The 14164-nt window shown below is 35.6% G+C and overlaps 2 protein-coding genes across 6 annotated transcripts; both read right to left on the bottom strand.

Annotated features, from left to right (window-relative positions):
- On the bottom strand, positions 1696-8796 carry LOC18782824. 3 transcript variants are annotated; one of them, XM_020559132.1, is made up of 9 exons: positions 8749-8796; positions 8342-8661; positions 7293-7352; positions 6612-7115; positions 6380-6529; positions 5165-5266; positions 3171-3218; positions 2609-3039; positions 1696-2493 (listed from the first exon to the last, which is right to left on the bottom strand). In XM_020559132.1, exons 2-9 carry the CDS (start codon positions 8652-8654, stop codon positions 1867-1869), a joined length of 2235 nt encoding a protein of 744 aa, XP_020414721.1. In that variant the 5' UTR covers positions 8655-8661; positions 8749-8796; the 3' UTR covers positions 1696-1866. The 3 variants fall into 3 exon arrangements, with proteins under 3 accessions (XP_020414721.1, XP_020414720.1, XP_020414722.1); XM_020559131.1 differs by lacking the exon at positions 8749-8796 and having other exon boundaries at positions 8342-8739; XM_020559133.1 differs by lacking the exons at positions 3171-3218; positions 8749-8796 and having other exon boundaries at positions 8342-8739.
- Positions 10144-14164, bottom strand: LOC18783017. 3 transcript variants are annotated; one of them, XR_002270643.1, is made up of 7 exons: positions 14052-14164; positions 13647-13966; positions 12092-12586; positions 11883-11944; positions 11294-11434; positions 10938-11130; positions 10144-10731 (listed from the first exon to the last, which is right to left on the bottom strand). XR_002270643.1 is itself a non-coding variant. In XM_020559135.1 (6 exons), exons 1-5 carry the CDS (start codon positions 14087-14089, stop codon positions 11342-11344), a joined length of 1008 nt encoding a protein of 335 aa, XP_020414724.1. In that variant the 5' UTR covers positions 14090-14164; the 3' UTR covers positions 10899-11130; positions 11294-11341. The 3 variants fall into 3 exon arrangements, 2 of the variants coding, with proteins under 2 accessions (XP_020414724.1, XP_020414726.1); XM_020559135.1 differs by lacking the exon at positions 10144-10731 and having other exon boundaries at positions 10899-11130; XM_020559137.1 differs by lacking the exons at positions 10144-10731; positions 11294-11434 and having other exon boundaries at positions 10899-11130.

Below are 14164 nucleotides of genomic sequence, written 5' to 3'. Positions count from 1 at the left end.
TGCATTAAACCACGTAAAGATAGTGTATAAAAAACCAACATTAAAACTTTATAATTGCTTCTCACGTTTATATGAAGGATTTCCAAAAGTAAAGCAGACCTTTTTAGCAATTGAGAACAATAAAATGATATTTAAAGAAAACGATTATAAAGGACCATTATATAAAGGAAGATTGATGGCAACCAAAATGAATGAAGGCAAATGTAAAAATGCCCAACACAATAAAATCAAATATATATACTTGTTCTAAAAATATATATATATACTTGCTTTGAAATTTCAATTAAAAGGAAAAATAGACCAAAGATTTTGAAACACTTCAACGTTTCTGTTTTAAACACTTCAACCATTTAACATTGGATGTTTCACCGCAAATTAATTAATGAGTAATAATTAAGTAATCGGTAATGAAACAATACAAGTTATTTAAAACAAATAGTAACTTAGAAAAACATACATCACTTCAATTTGTTTTTATTTCAAAGGTAATTAATTGGCTTTTGAATACTATTAGCATTATTAAGATTCTGAAATGTATTTTAAAAACAATTGTACTGTAGAAAACGGGCACACCACATAAAATAATAATACATTGAGCTATAATAATAATACCACATAAATTAGTATGTAGGTTTTGTCCTTCCTCTAGAAATAATTTAACGATTCATTTTCTGGTATTTGAAGTTTAATTTTGCAGATTCTGTTCTGTTACGACTTTTCTTTTTCTTTTTCTTTTCCGTGACTACTAGAAAAAGGAACTAAGGCCACGGTTGCTTTGGTGCAGTTAACATTCTTTTCTGTCAGTGAGACTCAGTTGTCAACTAAAAACAAAAGAAAACTTATTTTTGGTTAATAATGCTCAAAGTTCAGTTTAGTTTGTAAAGGAATACTGTCTTCAATGTGATTTTATAAAAGAATATCGAATTTTTTACTATTAGTAGAATTTGTAACAAAAAGAACGCACGAAATTAATTAATTAATTTAATGTTTGATCTTTAAAAAAAAAAAAAATCAAATACAAATATTAAATTCTGTTAATAATACCAAATCAATATTTAAATAATAATTCATTATTGTTGACTCAACCCCATGTATGCTTTTATCATTCCAAGGCAGCTTTCTGTGGCTGCAAGCGTCATGGTGTCTTATTGTTCCAAAACTTAATAAATGCCTTGAAGAGTGAAGGAGTCGTCCTAGATTTGGTGACTGGATTTGACAAGGCTGTTGGAGAAGATTTTGTTAATGTGTGACTCACCTATTTTAGTGTCTCAAAGCTTTTAAAGAGGTTGTTGGAGATGCTATGCGAACAGTCTACTAAAGTCTATATAGTCAAAGTAACAAAACAGTTCAATACACATCTAAATGGTCCTTTATGTTTTGGAAGTTCTTCATTCAATCTGCCCTCCACCATTTCAGTACTCAGTTTACAAGATTGTGCGAGGCTCTCATTATGAATCTGTGCATGTTATGTGATGTGTGATGAGTTTAGATTAGTGAGGTTAATGTAGGAAGAAGGGATTGTTGTATAGAAAACATTTTAATTTCTCTAAAATTGTATTGTTGGGTTCCATTAATTAGGCAGAATTAATAACAATAAAAGGGGTACGAAATAATAGTAGAACTTGAAACGAAGGAAACTAAACCCTGTATCAAAGTTTGGCCATCGCATAAAAATTGTAGTTCAGGCCCAAAGAAGATACAAACCGGAACACGTATATCATTTTATTTCTTTGCACAAGTCCTTAAAACTTTCTTAGAATTGATTGAAACAAATATCAGCAAAAATGACATAAAAATCCATGTTTGAATTGAAATTGAGATATTGATACAAGTTCTTCCCTTACGAATCAGACAGATCGATTCGTGTCACAAGACGTCTGTTGCTGCCAAAGGTTTGCCCTTTTTGGCAAATATTCCTGCTCCATAAGTAGAAATGAAGATCTCAACAAGGAGGGGGAATTGCATCCATGCAAAGGAGACGACAGGGGCACTAGCAAGTAAAATGACTGGAATCACAATCCATGAATTTTCACCCAACATAATAAAAAGGGTAGAAACAAACGCAACCATCATGGTGGCTATGGAGAAAAAGAGGGTGAAAAGGCCTATAATCATTTTCGTTGGCAATGATTTAAGGAAATCAGCTTCGGCATAGCGTGAGGTGAGGACTCCCAAAAATGTCATTACAGAAGTCGTGGAAGAAAAGAGTGATAGGGCATCAGAAACTATAAACACCTTAAACAACTTTTCATTTAAGAACAAGGGCATGCCTGTATTTCCGTTATTTCCACCTGGAACTGTGAATGCTGCAGTAAACATGATGGTAATGATAAGAGCACCTACAACCGTACAAGAGGTTGCTATCTCTTTCATTGATCTCTCTCCTTCTTTCGCCAACTCTTTGTGGTTCTTAGTAAATAAATCCCGTGCTGTCATGCCATCTGTAATATTTACAACCTCAAGAATCTTGGGAGGTACAATGTTTTCAATCTCCTGCATTTCGTTGAAGCAATTACTGATTTTCTAATCCCCGAATATATGCTTTTAGAGCAATAAAAAAGGAAAAGAATATTTTCTAATCCTTGAAAATGTGTAGAGAAATTCTGACCTTGAACCATTGTAATTCTCTCTGCATTTGCAACGCGGCACCTTGGATTTGATTAAGCTGTGCAATTGGGGATAAACTCGCTGCTGCATGTAGCAACGTATTGCTAAACTGATCTGTTCTCGTTAACAAATGAGGCGCTATTCCGGTAAATTTATATAAAAAGAAATAGACTTTTTCTTGACGACATTCAATGGCAAACTGAAGCATGCTCTTCCCATTTTCACCAGTGAGCCCAAACGCTGGTGGGTTTGCTCGAAATATCTCACGAATAAACTCAACATGCCCTTGTTTAATGGCTTCGAAGAATGCTGCTTCCACGACACTTCCTTGCAGTTGTTTACTACTTTTATCCTTTATCACTTCGCACATGGAATGTAGAATTTCAGATGTTCTTTCGTGGGTCCATTTCATCTTATATATGTGATTAATTCCTAGGATGGCATAAATAAAACAATATTAATTACTAAGACCAAAATAAGATTTAAGAGAATGAATAATTATACGTACTGAAAATCGAAGGAAAGGATTAACAAAGTGTGGATATTTAACATTACTTAATTACCAAAAAGTTCACGGGGATTTGGAACAAGTCCTCGCAGTATACCCATACCTATTGCAAATTGAAATGTGTTTGCATTAGAGAATATTTTAATCACAAATTTTGTGTGTGATGGTAACGTACAATGTCATTTTAATGTCATGAATTCATTCAAATTTTAATACATGTACAATCATTGATTTTAGAATTTAAATTCAACATATAGATGTGGGAAATGCCACTTGATCAGGACAATAAACCCACTTCTTACACCTAATTAGAATAGATTTATTATAGTGAGATAACGGTATACATGCTTCAAAAAAATATAAAAAAATATATATATACATACAACTTTTTCTTCTTTGACAAAATATTTAACTTCTCGCCACAAATATGACCAGAGACATGCAAATTGGGGAAGCACGCATGCCTCAAAGTTCCTACGCTAGTATAGTCAGTCGTTTTATGTATAATATGGTCAGGGTGAACAAGGCCATACGCTATGTTGTATGTTCTCAGTGTCATAGGCCAGTATTATATTCCGCAGTAGCACGTTAGTACTTGGACATGTACATATATTTGGGTATAATAATAAATCTTTCTATTTAAAATATATCGAGATTTTTGCTTGATCTGACTATACAAATGGTTTTTACAGAGGACGTTCCTCAAATAGTTATGTATTTAAATGCTCTGGTTTCATTCATTTTCATTCTGAAAAAGAAAAACTCTACGTACTGACAATATTAAATTTTACACATATATGAGGAGCAGTTAGTGAGCCACGTCAAAACATGTTATCCCACACCCTTATTATTCCCTCCCTCTTGTTCTTATGAAAAATGCTAGCAGTACCCCTAGTCCCAGGTTAATAATCCCTATGTAATTGTTTGGTTTGGGCACTCGGTCCCATTTTGTAACCAAAAAAAAAAAAAAAAATTGCTAGTCATACTATATTTATATAGGAGTTAGGTTTATTACATTTTTATATCAAATTGTGTACCACCTCTGTAATAGAGGTAGACTTCGTTGTATTGGTGGGCTCCAACTTTATTAGAGAGGTGATACACAATATAGTATAAAGATGTGGTACGCCTAACATTACCCATTTATATACTACTTTGTGTAATACATTTATTAGTGGACTCCATTGTATTAGTGGACTCCATCCCTATTAGAGCATCTCTAGCGCTCAAGGCCAACCCAGGCCGGAGGGAGCCCAAGGGCCAGAATCCAACACCACCACGCCAAGTCCAACCCAGGCAAGGGGTGGGTCCCACGAGCCCAGGCAAGCCCACGGGCAAGTTTAGCCCGAGTTGCTGCCTGAGCAAAATGACACAATGCTGACGTTAGCAAACAAAAAAAAATTGGAAAATAAATAAATAAATAAATGCAAATTTTCAGATATTTTTTTTTATAAATACCTAGCCATATCTTTAGTTCCCACACCAAAAACTCTATACAAATTCATCTCATCATATCTCATGTGAATAGTATTTGCCCTTGCCTAAGCCCATAGGGATGGAAACAAAATTGCAAGAGATGCCACTATTCACGTAAATAGTGATAGCCCTTGCCTTGCCTTTGCCCATAGGGTGGAAGTGCTCTTAAAGAGGTGGTACATAAGGTGGTATATAAATGTGGCATACCTAACATTGCTATTTTCTTGTTAATGTCTCTGATAGGTTATGATGATAAATAGGTATTCATTAGTTAATTTTTTGTTTACAATACGCTATCTTAAACTACTCTAACGTTTGGGGAGGGACACAAACTTAAGTATAAGGAGAAAGATACATTGCCTAATCAACTAAACTAACCCACATATGTTAAGTGCTTAGTAGGTTTATTTTAATAAACAAACCATGTGATACTTTTATCACAATGTTAAGTTTTAACCTCAATGTTGATCTTCAAAACAATCAAAACTGGCCTTATTCAACTTAGAAATTAAAATTAAAAATAAATAAAAAAATCAGTAAAAACTGTAATGCCACCTTTCGGATATATTATACCTGAGCGAACTATGAGATCCCTTTTATTAATTGGGTCATCTTCTCCTTTTTCAACATTTATGCGAATATCATAAACTGCTGAATCAGGTCGTACGTGTATACCTATAAAGTTATCAACAAAAGAACAAATGCTAATCAATACGTTAAATATTTCCTTTTGATGTAAGAGCTTTCCCCTATATAGTGATTTTTGTGTCGTGAACATGGAAGTTCATGTGCATATACAACAATAATGAATGAGTGATGGTATAAGAACACATTATTTTTACCATACCTCTTTCATACACAACAATAATAAATATGTGATGTTAGGAGAACGTATATATATATATTTTTGGTTGGTAAATACTATGAGGTATCCTCACATCTGAATGGTGGGATTAATCTCCGCTCAGAGTTTAGCTTGCCTCTGAACACAAAGTGCTTCCAACGAAAGAGAACATATTTTACTATATTGTATACTACCTCTTTAATAGGAATAGAATGTACCGATACAAGTACAGGTTTCATTTTTATACGTGCCACACATCGTGGTACAATAATGTGGTCCTCTTAGCATTTCATAATGAAATTTAAGTAATTGATTTGTAATTCAAGTAGTTAACAGTAATTGATTTGTAATCATTTCTTTATCACCGGAGAGATGAAAATTCAAACTTATTTACTAGGCTTTGGGTTGTGTTTCAGCTGGGCTTTTTGCTGCAATCACTAGGGCAGAAGCCCAGCCATCACCAACTGCGGGCTCGTATCCAAAAGGTGGATACCAGCCACAACGGACTGGTGGCATTCTTAGAGAGTTCGTGGGTGTAGGTTCTGTGTGCGTCGGAAAGAGTCGGGTGTGGGGGTAAGTGCCCCGGGTAGGTTGGCTCAGGCGGTGGTTTGGCTGCTATAGTGCATGAGTTATTGATCAGGGAGGAGATAGAGAGAGAGAGAGAGAGAGAGAGAGAGATCTATTGGGCTTGGTGGGTGCTAGGGAGATCAAAACCGAGGGGGGTGTGTTGCTGGGGTTGGGTGGGAAAATCAATTTGGTGACTAAGGTGGAAAGTGTGGGTGGCTGGTATTGGGAAAAGTCCACAGGAGGTGTTGATTTTAATTTTCTGTTTTTACTTTCGTATTTTAATTAGACCAAAAAATAAATTATTATATGAAGTCCCAAAAAAAATAAAAAATATGGGACATAACTTTAAATAAATAGTAGAGAGATGTAATACTAACAGTCATAAATCCATTGTTGCCAAAATTTGAGATGCATTCCATTTAAAAATCCAGAGCGCATAGTAACGCACAGTTGCAAAGGGGTCAACCCAGAGTAGTTTTTAGCAACGGCTAAGTTTGGGCAACGCCGAATTAAATCCAATGCAATATCTACAAAAAGGGTAGAGGAGGAGTGACAAGAAAAACGAATGAATCTTATTATATGGCAAAAGGTTAAATTGGAAACACGTACCTAATTTTTTGGCCCTGAAACTCTCCGAAACAATCTCAGCGCCACCGCAGCCGTCGTCTTGCAACAGAGCTTCGAGTGGAGTAACAGAATAGAGGTAGCGAGCCAATTCCCAATGGCCGATAGAATAAGCCCGGACAAGTGGAATTATGTTGTCTGGAGGACATGGAAGGCTAATCAGTTTCTTGTTTTTTTCAATCATGCACTTAGCCAATTCTGTGATTCCTTTATTCGAAGCGTAGACCATAGCTGTTGCACCATTAGCGTCCTGTATTTCCAAGTCTTCCTCCGTCATCAACTCCACCAACGCTTTCGCCATATTTACATTTTCATACGAAACTGCCAGGTGAAGAGCTGTCGCACCTGATATTGAACCTCTTTCTCTGATTGCTTCGGGATTTCGACTAAGATACTCCCTCACTAAATCCCAATCGCCCATTATCACATTAACAATGAAGGGTTGATGGAGGCCGAACTCATCGATATGCACTAAGATACTCTCATTTCCTGCCAAGTTTTTATTGTTTTAATAAATTACAATTTGCTAAGAATGTCAGCGTCCAACTCACTCAAACAAAATTCTTGAAAATTCTTGTCAGTCAGTGGATAAGTTAAAGATTAGATATTGAAGGGAAACAGAACAAGAAAAAAAAAAAAAAAAAGTGTTTACGAGAGATCACATACCATCATTCGACGTCGGATTGATATTCAAGTCTTCCCGTGGCACCAACGGAAACAACTCCTCTGCATCGCACACATGATAAGAAAATATCAATTAATTAAGACAAACAGAGTTATTCTATAGACACTCAATTGGCATCTAGGTCCCATCTCTAAACCTTTTTAAGGTGGTAATGGATTTGGTCCATTTGCTTATATTCGTTGGAGTCCATTGAGTTTTTAATTAAGGTCCACATGCTTTTATTTCCATTTTGGCCCATCGAGGTATAAATTGATGAAGGAAATACAACCATAATTTTATACTGGAGTTTTGATCGAAATGGTCTCTAAACTTATGCATAAGTTCTATTTTAGTCAATTAAAATTTTCACACCATTGGTCCTTCAACTTTCTCTTTAGTGTCAAATTGGTCCCACCAATCAAGTTTTATCAAATTTGACATCAAATTGAAGGGTAAAACCATCAATTTGGGCACTAATCTCCTAAATTGGCCAACCTAACTTTGTAACAAACATTTCCCTCCATAGCCATTACTCTCTCCTCCAAATTGAAACTCTATCCCATAAGAGAAATGTCTTATAGAGGGAAATGTTCGTTACAAAGATGGAATGGTCGTTTTAGAGGAGATTAGAACACAAATTGACAATTTTACCCCTTAATTTGATGACAAATTTGATGGAGGGACCAATTTAACACAAAAGAGAGAGTTGGAGAACCAATGGATTGAAAAATTTAGTTAGAGAATCAAAATGGAACTTGAGTATAAATTCAGGGACCATTCCAAATTTTTTTTTAAAAATGCATTTTATATATTTGCGAGAAATTTATGCCACATATGTCCTACACTCAATGAAAAAATTTGTTAGCAATCATACACATACAAGTAAACACTTAAAAATTCAATTACAAATGCGTAAAGCACCCACAATATGAATATTCTACCTATTGTCAAGGACGAAAAATGCAATATAGTTTTACTCAGCCTTATGCAGAGTGGAATAATGTCAGAGTCATTTAGGTGTAAAACATGCATGCTTGTTTTGACTACGTACCTTGAGCTGGGTTTAGCATTTCGGCCAAAGTATTCCAGGCAGCTTTGGCGGTCTCAGTGCCCCAGATTAAAGAGTAATTAGCAGACCCGCAATAATTCTGGATTAGAATTAAAGCCTTGGCATCTTTCTTCCTCCAAGCCTTAAACTCAGCTTCACCATCTTCTGGTTTAGGAGGTTCGGTGGTGGCTTCCACAACGTCCCAAAGATCTTCAGCTAACAAGTAGAGTTTAATCCGAAAACTCCAATCTTCATAGTTATACTGGTTAAGAACTGGGGGATTAGGGATTGCACTAGTGACAGTTGTAGCTGCCATGTTCAATCTGCCAATTGACCCATGGTGGTATTATGTCAATCGAGCATAAACGTTAGAACAAACAAGAAAAAGAAAATTAAACAAACACACTCACAGATTGAGTTGTAAAAAGGCTGCAGGTAGAAGCTAGCTTGTAAATTCGCACTATGTGCACATAGATATAGGCAAACTCACTTCTGACTTCTAGATAACAAATTAGCGAAGACTAAAAAGAAGCTAACAAATCACCAATTAAAAAAGACTTTGGCAAAAGACTTGGAAAAAGTCTTGGCAATTAAAAAAGACTTGGCAATCATTTATAAAGCATCTATATATTATTATATTACAGTCCTGATCTCTTGGACCACAGGAATCTAAGAGATTTGTGGTCACTCACCGTTGGATGTAAATTCAACGGTTCACTCAATCTTGAACTCCTTTTAAGAAACTTTTTTGAACCATTAGATTAATATCCAACGGTGAGTGACCACAATCTCTTGGACTCCTGTGGTCCAAGAGATCAGGACTGTATTATATTATCCCATCAATTGTTTAGTAATGGACTCAGATTCAAGAGTGTGCGGTTTTTCTAGTATTTAGAGACGTAATTTTTTAGGGTTAAATATTTTTTTGGACACTGAGATATTTTTTTTAGTCAAATTAATCATCGCATTTTTCAAAGTTTACAATTTATAAACATTTCGTTATGTTCTTCCCATGATTTCCCCCAATTTTTTTTTATAATAACATAATACACCTTAACTTGTTGAGTTAAAGGAAGAAGACTAAAGGTGCTTCCTTAAAAAATAAAAACAAAAACTTTATTGAACTGAAGATAACAAAATGTCTATAAATTGTAAACTTTGAAAAACACGGTGACTAATTTGACTAAATTTTTTACTCAATGATCAAATTAAATTTTCATATAGAACCTACTGACCAAAAAGTATTTAAGCCTTTTTAAAATGTACTCCAAACTTTGGTGAGTAGTAAGTGGGGTCTTCATGAAAATATTTTAGGGCCGCCACCTTGATAGATAATGCGTATATGGCCTAGGAAGAAATATTTTATGCGTCTAATGCGCATAACCTTGAAACCCATGCTAGCATTCAGAAAAACCAAGCTAACAAATCACCAATTAAAAAAGACTTTGGCAAAAGACTTGGCAATTAAAAAAGACTTTGCAATTACATAAGACTTGGAAAAGGACTTGGGAATTAAAGATTATTGTTGGCAGTTGTATAAAAAACGAAGATGTGCGCATCAAAAATAAATTTTTTAGTGTCAAACAAAAAAGAAATATAAAAATGTTGCGCATGTTACTCAAATTCAATTGAAATACAAGTGTGAATCATCTTGTTTCAGTTACAGCCAAATTTACAGGTTGTATGTTAGTGTACATCCTAAAGCACCAGATTGAAGCCTTAGTCTTGTGCCACGTGTATTGTTCACGTGGAAGCTTAATTGAGTTCATCCACATGGAGTCTCTGAAGGAAGCTATCATGGTGTCAGAGGAGCGCCTCTGATTATCATCGGCGATCCTTGCTTCGCTGCTTCATTCTCCGGTAACCGGTATTCGAATCTCTCTGTTCTTCGAGCTTGAGATTTTGCTTTCTTCAAAGGCTTCTGTGTTGACTCATCTCTATTTTCTAGATTTTCGCATCTTGTTCTTCGTTCTCTTAGCATTCTTGCTTGTGGTTGCCTTGTTCCTTTCCTGCAACTCAATTTCAATCTCTGTATTTTACTATGTAAACCCTAATTTTGCTTAAAATGGGGAAGAATTCTGTTACTCCGTTGGATTTGCTTCATAATGCATGCGATTACATTACACTGAAACTTGATGAGAGTAATTACGTTCAATGGAGCTATCAAGTGGAAAAATTTCTCAAAGTTCATCGCCTGTCTGGATTTCTTGATGGTATTGTTGTGGCTCCTACTGATTCTAATAATGGTGATTCTAAGGAATGGGAAGCTATAGATACAACAATCTTGAACCTCATTGCTGCTAGTCTTTCTGATGATGCTTTCTCTGAGATGATCAATTGTCATTCTGCTACAGAAGCGTGGACCACATTGACGGATTGATACACTTCGATCTCTGAGCGAGGGAGAGAGAATCAGAGTTAGAACCACTGTGTGGTTAGCCAGATTGGTGTGTTTAATTATGAGTGTTTGTGTAAATCATGTCCGAAGACTCCAAACACTGCATGATTCGCGTTCAATAATAGAATATCGAAAAAATAATAATAATACAGAGTGCTTGTGTAACTAACTCGAAAATAGAAATTGAAGCACATCACATACGTTGTCTTTTCTTTACAAGCTTATTGAAAAAAGTAACAACATCGAACGGTACAAGAAGTTGCTGTTTCTTTCATTGACTTTTCGCCGTCTTTCACCAATTCCTTATGCTTCTTGGTAAATAGGGCCCTTGGTGTCATACGATCTTCAGATTTTTAGTTTCACGACGTACAGGATGTACAATACTCCCCAACTCCTGCAGTTCATCCCGCAAAAACTTAGAATTGGTGCATACTATGCATGGAAGAAAGATGTGAATGTATAACTATATGGAGTAATAAAGATGTGAATTATTCTAGAAGCACCATATGGAATAAGTAAGCATTAACAATAACCAAATGGCACTCCTGACAACGTACGTATGCAAATGAGGCAAATAAGATGCCTTTGATTAGCTTGATCGCCTTCTAGTTTTTGAGCATTAGTACGAGCATCGTTAAAGGCATCGATAGTAGGTTCTTTTTCGGTATTGATAGTAGGAGTAGGTGGTACGTGCATACCTATTAAGATAAGAACACGACACAATAAAATCGACACTCTTATGAAGATCTGAAGTAGAACAAATTTGGATAGTTTGGGAACAATAATCATGTCAGAGTCAATATATGTCTTTTGATCTATTTGAGTTTGTTTTTCTTTGGTTTAGTGTATTATTGCAATGATCCCACAATCACAGCAGTCTAAATAAATTTTTTTGGGTTACTTAAGAAAGAAAAAAAAAACACACATATAGATATGCCAGTAAAACAGGAGTGGAGAAAAAAGAATATAGACCTTCCCGTAAAAGAAGTGGAAGAGCTGATAAGAGAGTAAATCTTATTAGGCAACTTAAGAAAGAATTTGAGCTTTCTTATTATTAACCATGATAAATCCATCGTTCCCAGAATTTGAGCTTGCCTGCACTTAAGAAAAAGAAGGCATACCAGCCAAAAGCGAAAAAGGGCTTACTTTAGACTTGTTTTCAGTAAAAGCCGCCTTCGGATGGCGCTGAACTAAATCCAACAGAATATCTGTACAGCGGAGTGAAAAAAAAAACAATATAATTATGCGGAAAAAGATTTGTAAAAAATAATAAATTGTACAGGAACATATTTAAGTCACCGCTAGTAAAGAGGAGAGCTAAAGTGCAGCACAAACAGAAGGGTATTTATACCTACCAAATCGGCTTTTCACCACACACGCAGACATAACTACACCGGCATAGGCAAGGTCCTCCAGAGTTTCCAGTGGGGAGGCAGAACAGAGATACTGAGACATTGCTACCCTTCCTTCTATAGTCGCCAAGACAAATGGAATTGCAATTTCATCATTGTTAAAACGAATGCTAAGTAATTTCTTGTTCTTTTCAACCATGCACTTAACTATTTCATGGGAATCTCCTCGATGTAATAAAGCTAAATGTAGAGCTGTTCGACCAATAGAGTCTAGTATTTCTAAGTCTTCCTCGCTCATTAGCTGCACCAACTCTTTTGCAATTTCAAACCTCCCGTTTGAGACTACGAAATGAAGAGCTGTCCCATTGTCGAATTGTTCAAAGGTCGCATTTAGTTTCTCAGGATGTTGCCTAACATACTCCATGGCAGCATCCCAATCATTGTCTAACAAAGTTTGGAAGAAAGGCATGTACAAGTCATTGGCATCGCCTTCAGGTCCTACGAAAGTTTATGATTTAATATTACAGATCTTTTTTATTTGGATTTAGCATATGTGTTAAACTATGATTTGTGAAATTTTTTTTTGCCAAACAGTGTTTCTTTTAACTAATATTGACTAGAAGTCTCTATGAGAATTAAGACACAATAAGTTTAAATTGATGAAGGAAATACAACCATACGTTTATACTGGGGTTTTGATCGAAATAGTCCCTGAACTTATGTACGAGTTTTATTTTAGTCATTCAATTAAAATTTTCACACCATTGGTCCTTCAACTTTCTCTTTAGTGTCAAATTGGTCCCACCAATCAAGTTTTATCAAATTTGCCATCAAATTGAGGAATAAAACCATCAGTTTGGGCACTAATCTCCTAAATTGGCCAACCTAACTTTGTAACAAACATTTCCCTCCATAGCCATTACTCTCTCCTCCAAATTGAAACTCTATCCCATAAGAGAAACGTCTTATGGAGGGAAATGTTCGTTACAAAGATGGAATGGTCGTTTTATAGGAGATTAGAACACAAATTGACAATTTTACCCCTTAATTTGATGACAAATTTGATGGAGGGACCAATTTAACACAAAAGAGAAAGTTGGAGAACCAATGGATTGAAAAATTTAGTTAGAGAATCAAAATGGAACTCGAGCATAAATTCAGGGACCATTTCAATTTTTTTTTTATTTTAAAAAAAAGCATTTTATATATTTGGGAGAAATTTATGCCACATATGTCCTACACTCAATGAAAAAATTTGTTAGCAATCATACACATACAAGTGAACACTTAAAAATTCAATTACAAATGCGTAAAGCACCCACAATATGAATATTCTACCTATTGTCGAGGACGAAAAATGCAATATAGTTTTACTCAGCCTTGTGCAGAGTCAAATAATGTTTACTACTGCAGCTGTACCTTCATAAAAATAAAAAATGAAAATACCGTAACCTAGATCGAACCATACATATATACAGATGCCGCGCTTCGTGATGTGCCCACCATTCTGTCAGAGTCATTTAGGTGTAAAACATGCATGCTTATTTTGACTACGTACCTTGAGCTGGGTTTAGCGTTTCGGCCAAAGTATCCCAGGCAGCTTTGGCGATCTCAGTGCCCCAGATTAAAGAGTAATTAGCAGACCCGCAATAATTCTGGATTACAATTAAAGCCTTGGCATCTTTCTTCCTCCAAGCCTTAAACTTAGCTTCATCATCTTCTCGTTTAGGAGTTTCGGTGGTGGCTTCCACAACGTCCCAAAGATCTTCAGCTAACAAGTAGAGTTTAATCCGGAAACTCCAATCTTCATAGTTATACTGGTCAAGAACTGGGGAATTAGGGATTGCACTAGTGACAGTTGTAGCTGCCATGTTCAATCTGCCAATTGACCCATGGTGGTATTATGTCAATCGAGCATATACGTTAGAACAAACAAGAAAAAGAAAATTAAACACACACTCACAGATTGAGTTGGAACAGAAGGACATAACTTGTTTCCATTCAACTATATTTGGGAGTTAGGCCAAAAAGATTATTGTTGGCAAGTGTTGTATAAAAAAGGAAGGTGTGCGCATC

Source organism: Prunus persica, chromosome G3, assembly GCF_000346465.2.
Source record: "Prunus persica cultivar Lovell chromosome G3, Prunus_persica_NCBIv2, whole genome shotgun sequence".
NCBI classification, from domain to species: Eukaryota; Viridiplantae; Streptophyta; class Magnoliopsida; order Rosales; family Rosaceae; genus Prunus; species Prunus persica.
Note: the sequence above shows the minus strand (reverse complement) of the source record. Positions and strands in the feature narration are given on the sequence as shown.

Bases quoted from the DNA above. Each gene is read 5' to 3' on its own strand.
- LOC18782824 (XM_020559132.1), bottom strand. From the start codon at position 8,654: ATGGCAGCTACAACTGTCACTAGTGCAATCCCTAATCCCCCAGTTCTT. The intron at 6,530-6,611 runs GTACGTGTTTCC...CCCTTTTTGTAG, and splicing joins TTTCAGGGCCAAAAAATTAG to ATATTGCATTGGATTTAATT. The intron at 3,219-5,164 runs GTATAATATATC...AATTTGCAATAG, and splicing joins GGATCTCATAGTTCGCTCAG to GTATGGGTATACTGCGAGGA.
- LOC18783017 (XM_020559135.1), bottom strand. From the start codon at position 14,089: ATGGAAACAAGTTATGTCCTTCTGTTCCAACTCAATCT. The intron at 12,587-13,646 runs GTACGTAGTCAA...AAACTTTCGTAG, and splicing joins AACGCTAAACCCAGCTCAAG to GACCTGAAGGCGATGCCAAT. The intron at 11,945-12,091 runs GTAGGTATAAAT...TCCGCTGTACAG, and splicing joins TGTGGTGAAAAGCCGATTTG to ATATTCTGTTGGATTTAGTT.